This window comes from Chinchilla lanigera, unplaced genomic scaffold (genome assembly GCF_000276665.1).
Source record: "Chinchilla lanigera isolate Chin_1 unplaced genomic scaffold, ChiLan1.0 scaffold00076, whole genome shotgun sequence".
Lineage (NCBI taxonomy): Eukaryota > Metazoa > Chordata > Mammalia > Rodentia > Chinchillidae > Chinchilla > Chinchilla lanigera.
This window is the reverse complement of record NW_004955477.1, coordinates 126,376-139,544: the sequence shown is the minus strand read 5'-3', so window position 1 is coordinate 139,544 and position 13,169 is coordinate 126,376. Positions and strand designations below refer to the sequence as shown.

Genomic DNA, 13,169 nt, shown 5'->3' with positions numbered 1-13,169 from the left:
TTTTCATCTTGAGTAGCTGTATAGCTTTAAGTCTGGAGGAGACAAGGCCAGAGAAACAGTTAAATATGTATGGGCCAAGTAATAAGATCAACAACACTATCACTAATACAACCAACAAATGTTTTCACCAGGAAAAGTCAGTAATAGCCTCTCACAAAGAGGATAAGGAGAAGGTCTAGGGAATATTAGAATCTGACCTAGTGTTAGCTGCCACTTTGGAGACCATATAGACAGATACTAAAAGTTCATCTATGTTTTTATGATACTTAGTGGGAGATTCATTGGCTGTTAGATAATACCTTTTCATATGGCTGTGTAAACGTGCAGCACTAGGAAAGTATATTTTGCATCAGTGTAAATACTGACGTTTTGTCTTTTACTAAGTTGTAAAGCCCTTGTCAGAACTATGAGTTTTGCTAGCTTGGCACTAGTCTTGTGAGCAAGTGAGGATTTTAAGTGATGTAGAGTCAAGTCAAATCATGGTCAGTAAGGGGAGTGTTTTACAAGTCTTTCTTGGCTGTGCACATATGGAAAATTATCTGTTTGTGTTCATGTCTCTTTTTTTTAGACAGGGGCTCACTTTGTAGTTTAGGCTGGCCGTGAACTCTCTGTGTAGTCCGGGCTGATCTCGAACTCATGGTAATCCTCTTATGTCAGCCTCCCAAGTGCATGCATCACTACACCCAGTGTGTTTATGTCTTTTAGCCTTAATTTTTTTGGTGGGAAGGTGACAGCATTTAAGGAAGAACATGTCTTTATTTGAATAGCTAGTCCTTCTAAAAGTAGAGCCTGGTATTTAAAAAGTCAGTTATCTGATAGCCATACTCTCCCTTTGGAAGAAAGAAGTTCTGCCACATTGTGTATATATAGTGAGATCTTTGTCTAAAGTCAGCTTGGATGCTTCTGGTACCAGGAGAGCTCTGTCAGCCACAGTGCTAAGGCATGTAGGCCATCTCTTTGCTATAATGTCTTATTTATGACTCAGATACCCTATAGGCTGTTGAGCAGGTCTTTGATCTTGTATAAGCACTCCCAAAGCCATGCCCCACCTTTTATCAATGTACAGAGTGAAAGGGTGTCTTGTCGGTAGGCTCAGAATTGGAGCATCTAGAAGTGCTTGTTTAAACTTTCAGAATGTAGTTTGAGAATCAGGTTTTTAGGTTAAAATATGGCTATCTACTGTTTGGGCTTTCTTTACAAGCTGACAGAGGAGCTGTGTGATTTCACTGTACCCTGCTATCCAAAGGAGACAAAAGTCTAATTTCTAGGAATTGCCTTAGCTGTTTTAGGGTCTTGGGATGTGGGAAAGAAAGTATTGGTTTAATTTTTCTTTTTCCTAGTCTTTGGGTTCTCTTAGATGTGATAAGGCCCAAATATTTTACCTCATGGCTGTAAAGTTAGGCCTTACTCTAGAGACCTTACAACCTCCGTTAGAAAATTTTGCAGAGCAGGAGTGCCCTGACTAGACAATTCTTTTGAGGAGACCCATAACAGTATATAATCTTTATATTGTAGTACTATGACTTGGGAAGAATGAAAAGCATGCCAAGTCATGGGAAAGCACTTGGCCAAAAGATGAGGACTCTCTCTGGACCCTTGAGAAAGCACAATCCAGGTTAGTTGAGAGGCCTGGTCATGAGGCAAAAAGAGATGGGGAATCTGTATGTGAAGGAATTCAGTACTTTGCATTGGGTTTTTGAACATCTTAAAGATCTTACTATTTTTCTTCACCGGAGACAATATCGTCTAAGGCCTAAAGTTATAAAGGTACTATTACCAGTAATTGACAGCTTACAGACGCAAGCTTTACTTATACCCTGTAACAGCTCCTGCAACACTCTAGTCTTGAGAGTTCAAAAACCCAATAGAGAATGCAAGTTGGTACAGGACCTTAGATTGATGAATGAGACGCTTGTACCAATCCACCCGGTGGTACCTCACCATACACTCATCCCTCTCAGATCCGAGAAGATACCAGTTGGTTTTCAGTGTTAAATTAAAAGATGCCTTCTTTTGTATTCCTTTACATGCAGATCAGTTAGATCAGTTAGTTCGCCATGCTTAATCTCAGTCTCCCACTAATCAGCACATAGGTTAAATGTAGAAATATTTTCTGCCAGAATGGCCTCCAGTCCAACTGTGAATGGAATACTTATTCCCATCTGAAACCTCCTGAATTGAGCTCATCACTGTCTGTAAACCTAATAGCATTCTGATCTTCTCAGCTCTGACCAAAATCACCCATCAGGCTACTTTTTACTTTGTAGTTCAGGAGACTTGAACTCATTGTGTAGTTGAGGCTGGCCTTGAACTCACAGCAGTCCTCCTGCCTCAGCCTCCCGAGGGCTGGGATTACAGATATGTGCCACCACACTTGGCTGTAAAGATTTTTGATCCGCATAGTAAAGTACAGTTACATGAGTGATCTCACTTCTTCACTGCCGGTTTTCTGCATTGATCAGCTTTCCTACTGGTAAACACGGTTTAATTTAAATGAGAAAATACCCACAATTTAAATAAGGAAAGTTTTGGTTTGGCTCACTGTGTCAGGAGGTTCCATGCACGGTTGACAGGCTCCAGGGCATAAATGTCATGGCAGAAGGGTGTGGTAGAGCAAAGCTGCTTTAGTTCATGGTGACTGGGAAGCAGAGCAGGGGAGCAGTGTCAGAGAGGAATTGTGTGGGTCCCACATACAGTACCCAAGGTTATGCTTCCATGGCCTACCTGAATATAACCAGGAATTGAGTTTACTAATCTTCCAATGAAGTGGACATACCAGGGTTAACAGTTACAATTTATTTTAAACATAGTATTATCTTTGCCCTTTTTTAGGGCTCTGCCTTACTTAATATTTTTATTCTTGATAGTTACATTTCTAGATATTGTAGAATGGGTAATGATGTCTAATATGTCAGAAGACACAGAGTATAGTATAGAAATAGTTCAGTAGGTTGGAGTGGTGGGAATATAGTGGACCCTTAACCTACAAATTCAGTTCATTTAGGAGGGCTGGTTGTAATTCAAGTTGGCTGTATTTTTCCCATAAGAAATAGGAAATACCTGGGCTGGGGATTTAGCTCAGCGGCAAAAGCGCCTGCCTGGCAAGCTCAAGGTCGTGAGTTCAGTTCCCGGTACCGGAGAAAAAACAAAAAGAAATAGGAAATACCAATAATGTATTAAGGAGTGCTCCCAAAGCACTCCTTAACTAACTTTTCCATAATAAAAAGGGTTGTATAATGCATGTAATTTACCAGAAGTACCAATAATTTTCCTAGTATATTTACCAAAAAGTTATAAGATGTGCCAAGTTTACTGAAAACAACAATTTCTTACCCTACTCACCATTCAAGTTAACATCTTTGGCTTGCTGGAAGGGAAGATGAAATGGAAAGTGTTTATTTTTTGGAAGGAGAGTCCGCCTTCCATAAGAACATCAGGAATCTGACTCTCTGGTGTCCTTTCTCTCCTTGGGAGAGTCTGTAGCCCACTCAGACCCGCTTCTGGCTCACTAGGTCTTAGTATTTTCAGAAGTAAAAAGTGGTCTAAGGTTGTTTCTGTCTTTTCTTTAACGCTGTTCTGTAGTATGACATGACATTGTCATTAAGCAAGTGAATGCAACATTTGGCTTTTTCTCTGTCTGGGTCTGTCTTCTCTATAAATGATTGTAGCTCTGTCCATTTTATCAGGGTTTTCTTTATTTCAAAAGAACTTTGCTTCACTGATTGTTGGTATTCCCCCTCCTCTTCAGAAAGCTCCTTAGGAGACATTCTCCATTGTTCAGCCAAAAGTTGCTGAAGTTCCTCTGTAGACAGTTCGTCTGAGTGCTCCTCCACCAGTTCCTCAACATCACCACTGTCTGTCTGTAAGCCTATGGACTCTGCTGTAGTGACAGTGTCATTAACCACAGTGTCAATTGAAGGCTTAGGCTCCTCTACACAGCTTTCAAAGTCTCTTTCCTGTATAAGTTTAGGCCACGCTTTCTTCCAGGCAGATCTCAGTGTCCTCAGAGACATTGGCCCAGGATTTCTCAATTAACCCCACATAGGAAAGGATGTTGTAATGTTCCTTCTAGAACTCTTTAAGGGTTAAATTTGTGTCTGAGACCATCAGGAAGCATTTCAAGAACAGTTCCTTAGCTATAAGGAAAGTTAGCTATAACCTGCTGGTCCATAGATTGTAGTATAGGTATTGTATTAGGTAGGAGGAACTCAACTGAGAGCTATGGGAATTCTTCAGCCAGTTCTTCTTCTAAATCTCACGGGTGAGCAGGAGCATTGTCCATCATGAGGAGAACCTTGAGTGGTAAGCCTTGGTTCTGTAGATATTTCTAAATAGTAGGACAGAAAGTCGCCCTGATCCACTTAAGAAAAAGTACTCTTGTTACCAAGGCTTTTATGTTATAGCTCCACATGACCCCTAACCTGTTCTTCACGACTTTATGTTTTCTGAACACTCTAGGGGTCTCAGAATGATAAACAAGACAGGCTTTATCTTGAGGTCACCACTCACATTGGCACGTAGCAGTAAGTTTAGCCTGTCCTCCATAGGCATGTGGCTTGGCCTTTTCTTCTCTTCCTGGGTAATATATGTTCTCCTGGACATTTTCTTCCAGAAAAGGCCAGTTTTATCACAGTTGAAAACTTCTGGAGAGCAGAAGCCATTTCTCTGTCATTGTTTCATAGTGGTCCTACTTTGTCTAACATTATTGATCATGACTGACTAATTTGAGTAACACCTTTAGCAATGCTAGCTTCCTTACACAAATCTTTTATTCTGTAAGATGGCTGAGATGGTGGATTTCAATGTGCTGTACATATTGGTAAGATAGGTCACACAAATACCACTCTCATATTTCTCCAAAATTTCCTTATTCTTTCAATTATGACTGTTTTACCTTCCCTTCCTTCTTTGCTTCTTTTCTAGATTTTTTGGGGGGGGGCCATTTTGATAACAGTAATTGTAGCGATTAAATAAAACTGACTGAAATCTGTTCCACAAACGTGTGCATCTGGGCTCAGATTGATGCTTCCTTACATTGTATACGCTTTTCTGGCATTGTGAGTCTTTATTTACAACCGTATATGCAGCCTGCATTCAGTTCATAATTCAAGGCTTTGGTCCTAAGTTAAACCTAAAATTCTGTTCATAATCCAAGTTATGTGACACTGGTCGTAACTCTAAGGTTCCCTGTATGTCAGCACAAAGCACTAAGAAAAGTACAAATGTGCTGCGGGGGTTCCCAAGTGCACTCAAATATAAGGGGCTGTGATGGGAGGCTGAAGTATTTAGTTTAGCATTATCAGCATTTGTAAACTTTATTTGAAATGATTAAATATGAAATAATTTTAAATTTACAGAAAAATTCCGAGTAATAACTAATATAAAGAACTTCTGGATGCCAGTCATCAGCTCTCTGTTGTTGTTGTTAACACATTATCATATCTGCCTTATTTCTTCCTTTTCTTCGTTTTTTGAACCATTTAAGTTGCAGATCAATTGTATCATGATTTTTAAATATTCCGGTATGTATGGCCTGAAAACAAGGGCACCTCTGACAAAACCAGTACAGCCATTAAAACTAGGAAAGTAGCATGGATATTCTACTTACATTTAACACAGACCTTACTTAGCTGTCAGAGATCTTCCCAGTAATATTGTTTTTTATAACACACAACACACACACACACACACACACACACACACGCAGGCCCAAGCCCCATGCCTACTTTCTTTTTTCCATTTCATAACCAGGGTTCAAGTCAGGATCATACCTTGCAATTGTTGTAGTGTTTTTAGTCTCTTTATCTAGAAGAGAACCATAGCGTGTCCTTGTTTTTCATTATCTTGACTTTTTAAAGAATACAATCCAGTCACTTTGTAGAATATTCCATAATTTGTGTTCATCTAGTCTTTCTTCATAATTCAGTTCGGGTTCCATATTTTTGGCAGACTGTTAAAAGTGACAATGTGTTTTACTGCATCTTAGAGGGAGGCACACAGTGTCAGTTCATCTTATTGCTGGTGACTTGATTTTTTTATCACTTGGTAAAGTGATACGTGCCAGGAGTCTCTACTGTAAAGTTAATATTTTGTGTGGGTTACATAGTTAATAAATACTTTATAGAAAAATATATTGAGATATTATAAATATCCTCATGTATCACAGTTACATCCATTAGCTTTTACATCCACTGATGAGTTTTGCTTGAGTTATTTATTATTGGAATGACTGCCATATGACGGTTTTTTTTAATTCCCTCATTGCTTCCACTTTTAAACCCAGGTTGATTTTCTTTCATAAAATGATAGTTGATCTTAAAATTCATATGGAAATTAAAGGAACCCAGGAAATAATCATAAGAAGAAGAATAAAGAATGTGTGGTTCTGGCATACACATAGAAATTACTGGAACTAGAATTGAGGGTTCAGAATCAAATTCTTGTATTTATAGCCAGTTGCTTCTCAAAAGGGGTACCCACACAGTTCAGTGGGTGGTGGTAGCGGTAATGGGGAGGATACCCTTTTCACCAAATAAACTGAGTCAACGGGATATCCAAATGGAAAAAATAAACAAAAAGAAATTAATATGCCATGAACAAAAACTAGAACAAATAGACCTAAGTGTAAAAGCTGAAAGTATGAAACTCTCTGGAAACAACAAATGGAAGCAAATCTTTATGACCTTGGGTTAAGCAGTGGTTCCTTAGGTATGACATCAGAAAGCACAAGCAACAGAAAGAAAAACAGATAAATTGGACTTCATCAAAATTAAGAACTTTAGTACTTATAAAGATACCATTGGAAAGTGAAAAGATAATTCACACGACAGGAGAATGGATTTGTATTTCATACATCTTATCCTTATCTACTATTCAGAGTATATGAAAAACTCTTAAAATTAAATGAAAAGCAGAATTTAAAAATGGACCGATGATTTGAATAGATATTCATTGAGGAGGATAAAAGAATGGCCAGTAAGCAGAAACTCTTACGGCATCATTAGCCATGAGAAATGCAAATCTCAAAACCATAGTAAAACGCTATGTTTTAGGATAGCAATAATAAAACAGGCAGATAATACTAGTGTTAATGGGCATATGGAGAAGTAGAACCCCGTACACTGTGGGGGCAATGTAAAATGGTGCAGCACTTTGGAAAATAGTCTGTGGTAGTTCTTTAATATGTTGACTGCTGTTGGGAAGGGTGTTTATTTCTCAGGTAATGAGAGCGGTTTAAATTTGATGTGGTTTGTACATACGTCTCTATAAACACACTAGAAACCATTGATCCATATAGTTAGAATGGATGAATTGTGTGATGACATCTCAATAAAGCAGTGACATTTTACAAAGAAGCGTACCTTTGTCTTAAGTTATTTTTGTATAAAAGTATTCTCAGCTAAATTATAAGCAATAATAGTCTTTATAGAATATGAAAATGTATTACATTCTCCAGGATGGATTCTCAAAGCAGTGTTTGAACCTTCCACCAAACAATGTTGAAGAAGTTGCTTGAACGTAGTTACTTTTCTAACATGACTGTACTGTTCATTCCCTCACAACACTCCCCGTTTGCTGTCCTATACCAAAAAGCTTCCTCTGACACACCCTCCTCACCTGTCTTCCTCCCCAAAATAATTAAAACACTTGCTCATATCTCATGTCACTGCAAAAGATTCTAAGGCATATTTGACTTTGAATTTCCAGAGTTGAGTAACCAGTCAAGTATTTCTCCCCCGTCATACATCTGTTCACAATTCTTTCCAGTATATCAGTTTTACCCAATTACAGTATGTTTAGCTGTGTCCACCATTTATGTGGCTGTCTTCATTGGCAACTATAGAGTGTGTAACTTGTTTTTCCTGTTTATGAAATAATGTAACAATAAATAATGAAGTTAAGAAAATAGACATATCATTTTAGGAAAAGCCTAGAAAATCCTGAAGTCTCTTTAAGAATAGCAAATGAACTAAATCCCCATAAGGAGAAGTAAAGCTTTGATCTTTAGATTCTTTTGCTTTGAAAGCACTTGTGTTGCATAGTCCATCTCTTGTATGTAAAAAGTTTTGGGAGTGTTGTGGGGGGAGATCAAGCACTTCTTGCACCCTAGAGTTTTCCTTAAAGATTAAAATATCATAGACTTGACTGCATTTTTGTGTCACTAATGATGAAATGCTCATCTCAGAAGAATTCTCTGGATTGTCTTTGGTTTTTATTTCGTGAAATTAAATTGTAAGATAGGAAGGTAAGGAGTGAAAGAAATTCTTGTTGGAACACATTTCTAAGATATCTCAATAAGCTGGCAGTTTCCCTTAGCTGAGGTAGCAATTATCTTTCTTCTCAAAATGGCTTATTTTTCTCTTATTATCAGAGTTCCCTCAAGAAATGGCCTGTTGTGCAATGATGGTTTAGCTCTGTAGTTTTCTGTCTATAAGTGCTGATGGCATTTATCAAAAAGCAACATGTGAAGGTTATTAAAGGATTTTATAAGGATTTGATATACATTTTTCCATAGTAAATAATTTATTTTCAGTAATTATCTGGGTAGGATTTTTTTCTGTCAATTTTAATTTAAATTATGCAGAATACTAAGAATCAGCATCTGCCTTCATTGATAATGTAACTAAATGATCATAAACCATAGATTTTTGAGCCCAGCAAGCAGAAATATATTTAAATTTATGATAATTAATGGTTTCTGAAGTTAATAATACCCATTGACAAGTTGATTCGATTTGATTTTCTGCTTTAAGTATAGCTAGGATGTGATCCAAAACTGTCTCTGAATATTTAAATATATCTTGTGAAGTAGTTGGAAACACTGGTAGCTTAGAGGAGAGTTTGGTGAGGCAAGTTGGAAAATGTAGGAGCAAGGATTATGGATCAGGTGTTGATGGTGCTCTGCTTTGTGTATTGCTGTGATGTTTGAGTTTTACAACAGGCATTGCTTTTATTATTTTAAAAGATGTAAAATAAAAAATAATAAATTATTACTGAATATTTCTTAATTCATTTATAACTAATTCCAGGTAATTTTTTGGTTCAATTTATTGAAATAACAAGTTTTTTTAATGTACCATTTATCTTTCCTTTGTTTCTGTTACTGTGTGTCTTGTTAATCTGCACTCCCTTTTTCTAAAACATTAGCAGTTTTAGATTGATATGTTTGGCTTTGGCTTTGAGTAAGCAGAATTCCACATTTGAGTTTTTTTTTTTTTTTTTTTAAATAAGGAAAAGACAGGCTACTTTCATTTGTTTATGTTAATAGTTTAACAATATACCTTCTTGGTTGAATACATTAAATTACTCGCAAGAGAGTTTGGGAATTGAGTTTAAATTGATGTGACTGCAGAATTATAATGCAGTCTTACCTTGGTACTAGGGGTTGTGTGAAGTGTGAGACACCAGTGTTTTGGCATCATTATGAGCACCGGCCCAGGGAGGTAGCTGGGTATGAACAAAGGTGTGACACATCAGGAAACACACAGTTTGCAAGTGTTTCAGTGCCGTTTGCACAGCCAAAGTGAAATAATGGGAAAACAAAGGGTCTGGGATAATGAAGAAGTTAATTTGTATTTCAGTAAATTAATGAGAAGGATTTCTATTAAATCTCAGCGCAGAAAAGAAAGAAGGGGAAAATTATGTATATATGTATATACAGGATAGCTAACAGTTGTACTACTGACTTCTATCACTTCATTGAAAGGAACAGTTAATGATTAATTATTTGATCAGTCTTGCATGTCTATATTTGTTTTCCTGAGCAACCACTTTGAAGATATCACTATGTAATATAACAACCATTGTTAATTTCCTATCACCTTGTCTGTAATTCAATATTGCTTGTATTGTTCTTGTGCTATTTTGTAAATGGATGTCTGTTTGTTAATATGTTTTCATTCTTTCATTTTTAAAATAAGAAAAAATCTCAGCATAATCTGGTGAGTTAGCAGTAGAATCAGTGCCACAGTATATGGAATATTAAATAACAACAATTGCACAAATTTCTGAAATATTTGAACACTAAAGCTAAACGTACCTGTTTCCAACTGACTTGAATACATACATATTGACGAGGAGAGATTTAAAATTAGTACCATTTTTTGTAATTATTTATGTTGTTAAAAAGTGAATAGCTTGTTGGTATGTACTTTATAACTATACTGTGCATTTGTTTCTGAATTATTCCAGGTTTCAAAAGTAGTACTTGGACTCAAAAAAACAATTAAACTTGATTAATTTCTATGTCATAAAACTCTAAATATACCATCAATTAATTTAGAAGTCTAGGAGATTGAATTAGATTTATATGTCCAGAAATAGAAATTAGTAGCTTCATAAGCCATTTTGGAATTCTGTGGTTGAAACATAATCATTTCTCAAAAATGTGAGAGGAGTGTGTATGTATAAAATTTTTGAGCTTTCATGTGATCTCAATAAATACAATTAAAATAATACATTTTGACCAATGAAACAACAAAATTCCTACTTTCTACAGGGAATAAAAGTTTTTAAAAGTTGATAAAACTGTAAATGTGGTGTTTGCCCCAATCCTACTTCGATATTTGTGTAAAAATGAGAAGAAAGCTTTTCATTCTAGCTAAAGTATATCAAATGTCACATTTTTATTGGCTAAGTTGTTCCATTTTGGGGAATATTAAAGTATGTCTGTCATAAAATATTTTAAGATAAAGGTTTAAACTGCTAAACATCAATCTATTCAGTTAAGTATAGGTATTTTAGGTGTGTGTTGGGGGGGGTTTTATTGTTGTTCCGGGAATCAAACTCAGGACCTTGCACTTGCCAGGCAGTCACTTGTGCCACTGAGCTATATCTCCAGCCCAGTATAGGCATTTTCAAAAATGTAATTTTACATTTAGAGAACTTAGAATCATTTTGGGATGTTTTAAACCAGTGTTTCACTTCTTTCCATTGCTATTATCAGTGATCTTTATTTTTTGGTTTGTGGGTTTTTTGGCTTTTTTTGGTTTTTTGAGACAGAGTCTCACTATGTAATACAGGCTGGCCTTGAACTCACTATGTAACCCAGACTAGCCTCCAACTCGCAGGAATCCTTCTGCCTCAGCCTCCCAAGTGCTGGGATTACAGGCATGCACCACCATGGATGCTACTTTTCTGTTGTACTCTGGTGTATTCTTATGTCTGTCTTCTTATTAAGCCACCTATTTTCAGTCGTAGGGATCCCACCCTGATGGGTCTGTCTAATCCTTTACGTTTTATCTGCTAGCTCCAAGGTAAAGTAAGTGCTCTTGCCATCACATCCATGTTCTGGTCTGCAGGCTGCAGAAAGGTAGAAAAATGAAACTCAGAAGCCATAGATCAGCTGTTCCTTTTGAAAGAGTCCTAGAAACTCACAGAACACTTCCACTTGTATCCCAGTGGCCATAATTTGGTCAAGAGGCCACACCTACCTGCAAGGAAGTCTGGGGAACAGGCTTTCTGAGAAACCTGCGTGCCACATACAAAGCAGGGATTCTTTTACATGGAAGAAGAGGAAAACCAGTAATAGCAGCCACCATGGCCTCTGCTGTTTCTTAAGGATGCTGTGAGAAGTTACCGTCCCGTGGAGAACACGAGCACCCATTGCCCAGCCCAGTGCTCATAACTGCTGAGTCACCAGAAAGCTTCTTTGCAGAGATAAAACTTCTGCCAGTATGTTGGTACAGGTAGAGGCAAAGTACATTTAAATTAGACTCTGGAAAGGTGCTGGAGAGCTGTAAATTTTATTATCTCAGAAACTCATAAAGGTATACAAGGCCAGCTTTTCAGTTGCATGTAAGGATTTGTCTCAAAGTTCAGCTGTCATACTGGAGGATAGTTATTCCTGCTCAGAAAGGCATTTGTTGTTTTTTATTAACATATGTTGGTCTGGATATTAATGCTGCATACCCTCACTTGAACACGTTGTGGAGAATCTGTTGATATATAATTATATTTCAAATTGAATATTTTTAAGTTAAGAAATGAAAAGTAGTTTGATACAAAACTATTTTTAATCAGCATGTTTTCTCATTGCAGTGGATCAAGGTCGCAGTAAGGAACCTGACCGAGTGCGGGTGTTTCACAAGAAAGCCATCATGCCTTACAGTGTTTATAAGAAACACCAAAAAGACCCAAGCGAGGAGGCCACTGTGCTGCAGTACGCGAGCCTGGTGGGGCAGGTGTGCTCTGAGAGGATGCTGCTGTTCAGAACCTGAGCCAGCGCCCCGTGCCTCCCCCTGGGGCCTTGAGCCCTGTGCCCAGGGGAGAGGCTGCAGCCACCCTCGGAGTAGACTTTCTCAGTTTCACCGTCGTACAGCTTTTCTAAAAGATTTTGTGGCAATGTATTTGTGAGACTCTCATGGTTAATACAAAGATTTTAAAACTATGTTATGACATATAGGCTGTAATTGGGGTTTGTCATTGTGGGAGTTTGTAGAGCAAAACACGCTAAGCTTCTCTAGTTAACATTTTGGGAAGAAAAATTAAGATGTGATTAAGTACTTTAATCACAGTCATGTTATTTTTGTTGTTAGAGAAATTCAAGCAGACTTTCCTCAGATCCATTCAGACAGTGGTTTATCCTGCGAAAGTTTAAGTACAATGAAGAAGTGTGGAAAGTACGTTTCATCACTTAGAAAATATATCTTCACTAGAGAGCAAAACTGTGCTGTCACTCAGTGTTCAGTGTTAAACTACTGCCATATGTTATGTTGGGTAATTAATAGAGAAGTTGAAAAAGAATATAAACATGACAAAGACATCTTGTGTTTGTAGTGGGTGTCCATTTGTCCAAGAGGTCCTGTTCATGTCTGTCTTCTTGGCATCATTTTGTCGCTAGAATAATTGCTACCAGTGCTGCCATTTACTTTCAGAAGTATCTCAGTGTGGGCAATAAAATGCGTAATTACTCCAGTGATACATTATTTGCTCTGTGTCTAAAAATCTAACAAACAAAGTATTTTAAAGAAAAATACTAAGTGCTATCTTGATCTAAGCCCCATCCAAAAAAATTAGGCACTAATCTTTCATTCCATAGACCTCAGGACACTTGTCTGTGGTTACTGATAAAAACAAATTAATGCCAGGCATGGTGGTGCACTCCTGTAATCCCAGCACTTGGGAGGCTGAGGCAGGAGGATCATTGCAAGTTGGAGACCAACCTGGGC

At 37.4% G+C, this 13,169-nt stretch overlaps 1 protein-coding gene across 6 annotated transcripts in view; it reads left to right on the top strand.

Annotated features, from left to right (window-relative positions):
* The window catches only part of Ate1 (arginyltransferase 1), a 155,273-nt gene extending 142,354 nt beyond the window's left edge, over window positions 1-12,919 (top strand). For all 6 annotated transcript variants that reach the window (XM_005401915.2, XM_005401916.2, XM_005401912.2 and 3 more), the window contains one exon: window positions 12,040-12,919. In XM_005401915.2, coding sequence (XP_005401972.1) covers window positions 12,040-12,218 — 179 coding nt within the window. In that variant the 3' untranslated portion in view covers window positions 12,219-12,919. The remainder of the gene's footprint in view (window positions 1-12,039) is intronic.
* The last annotated feature ends 250 nt before the right edge of the window (window positions 12,920-13,169 follow it).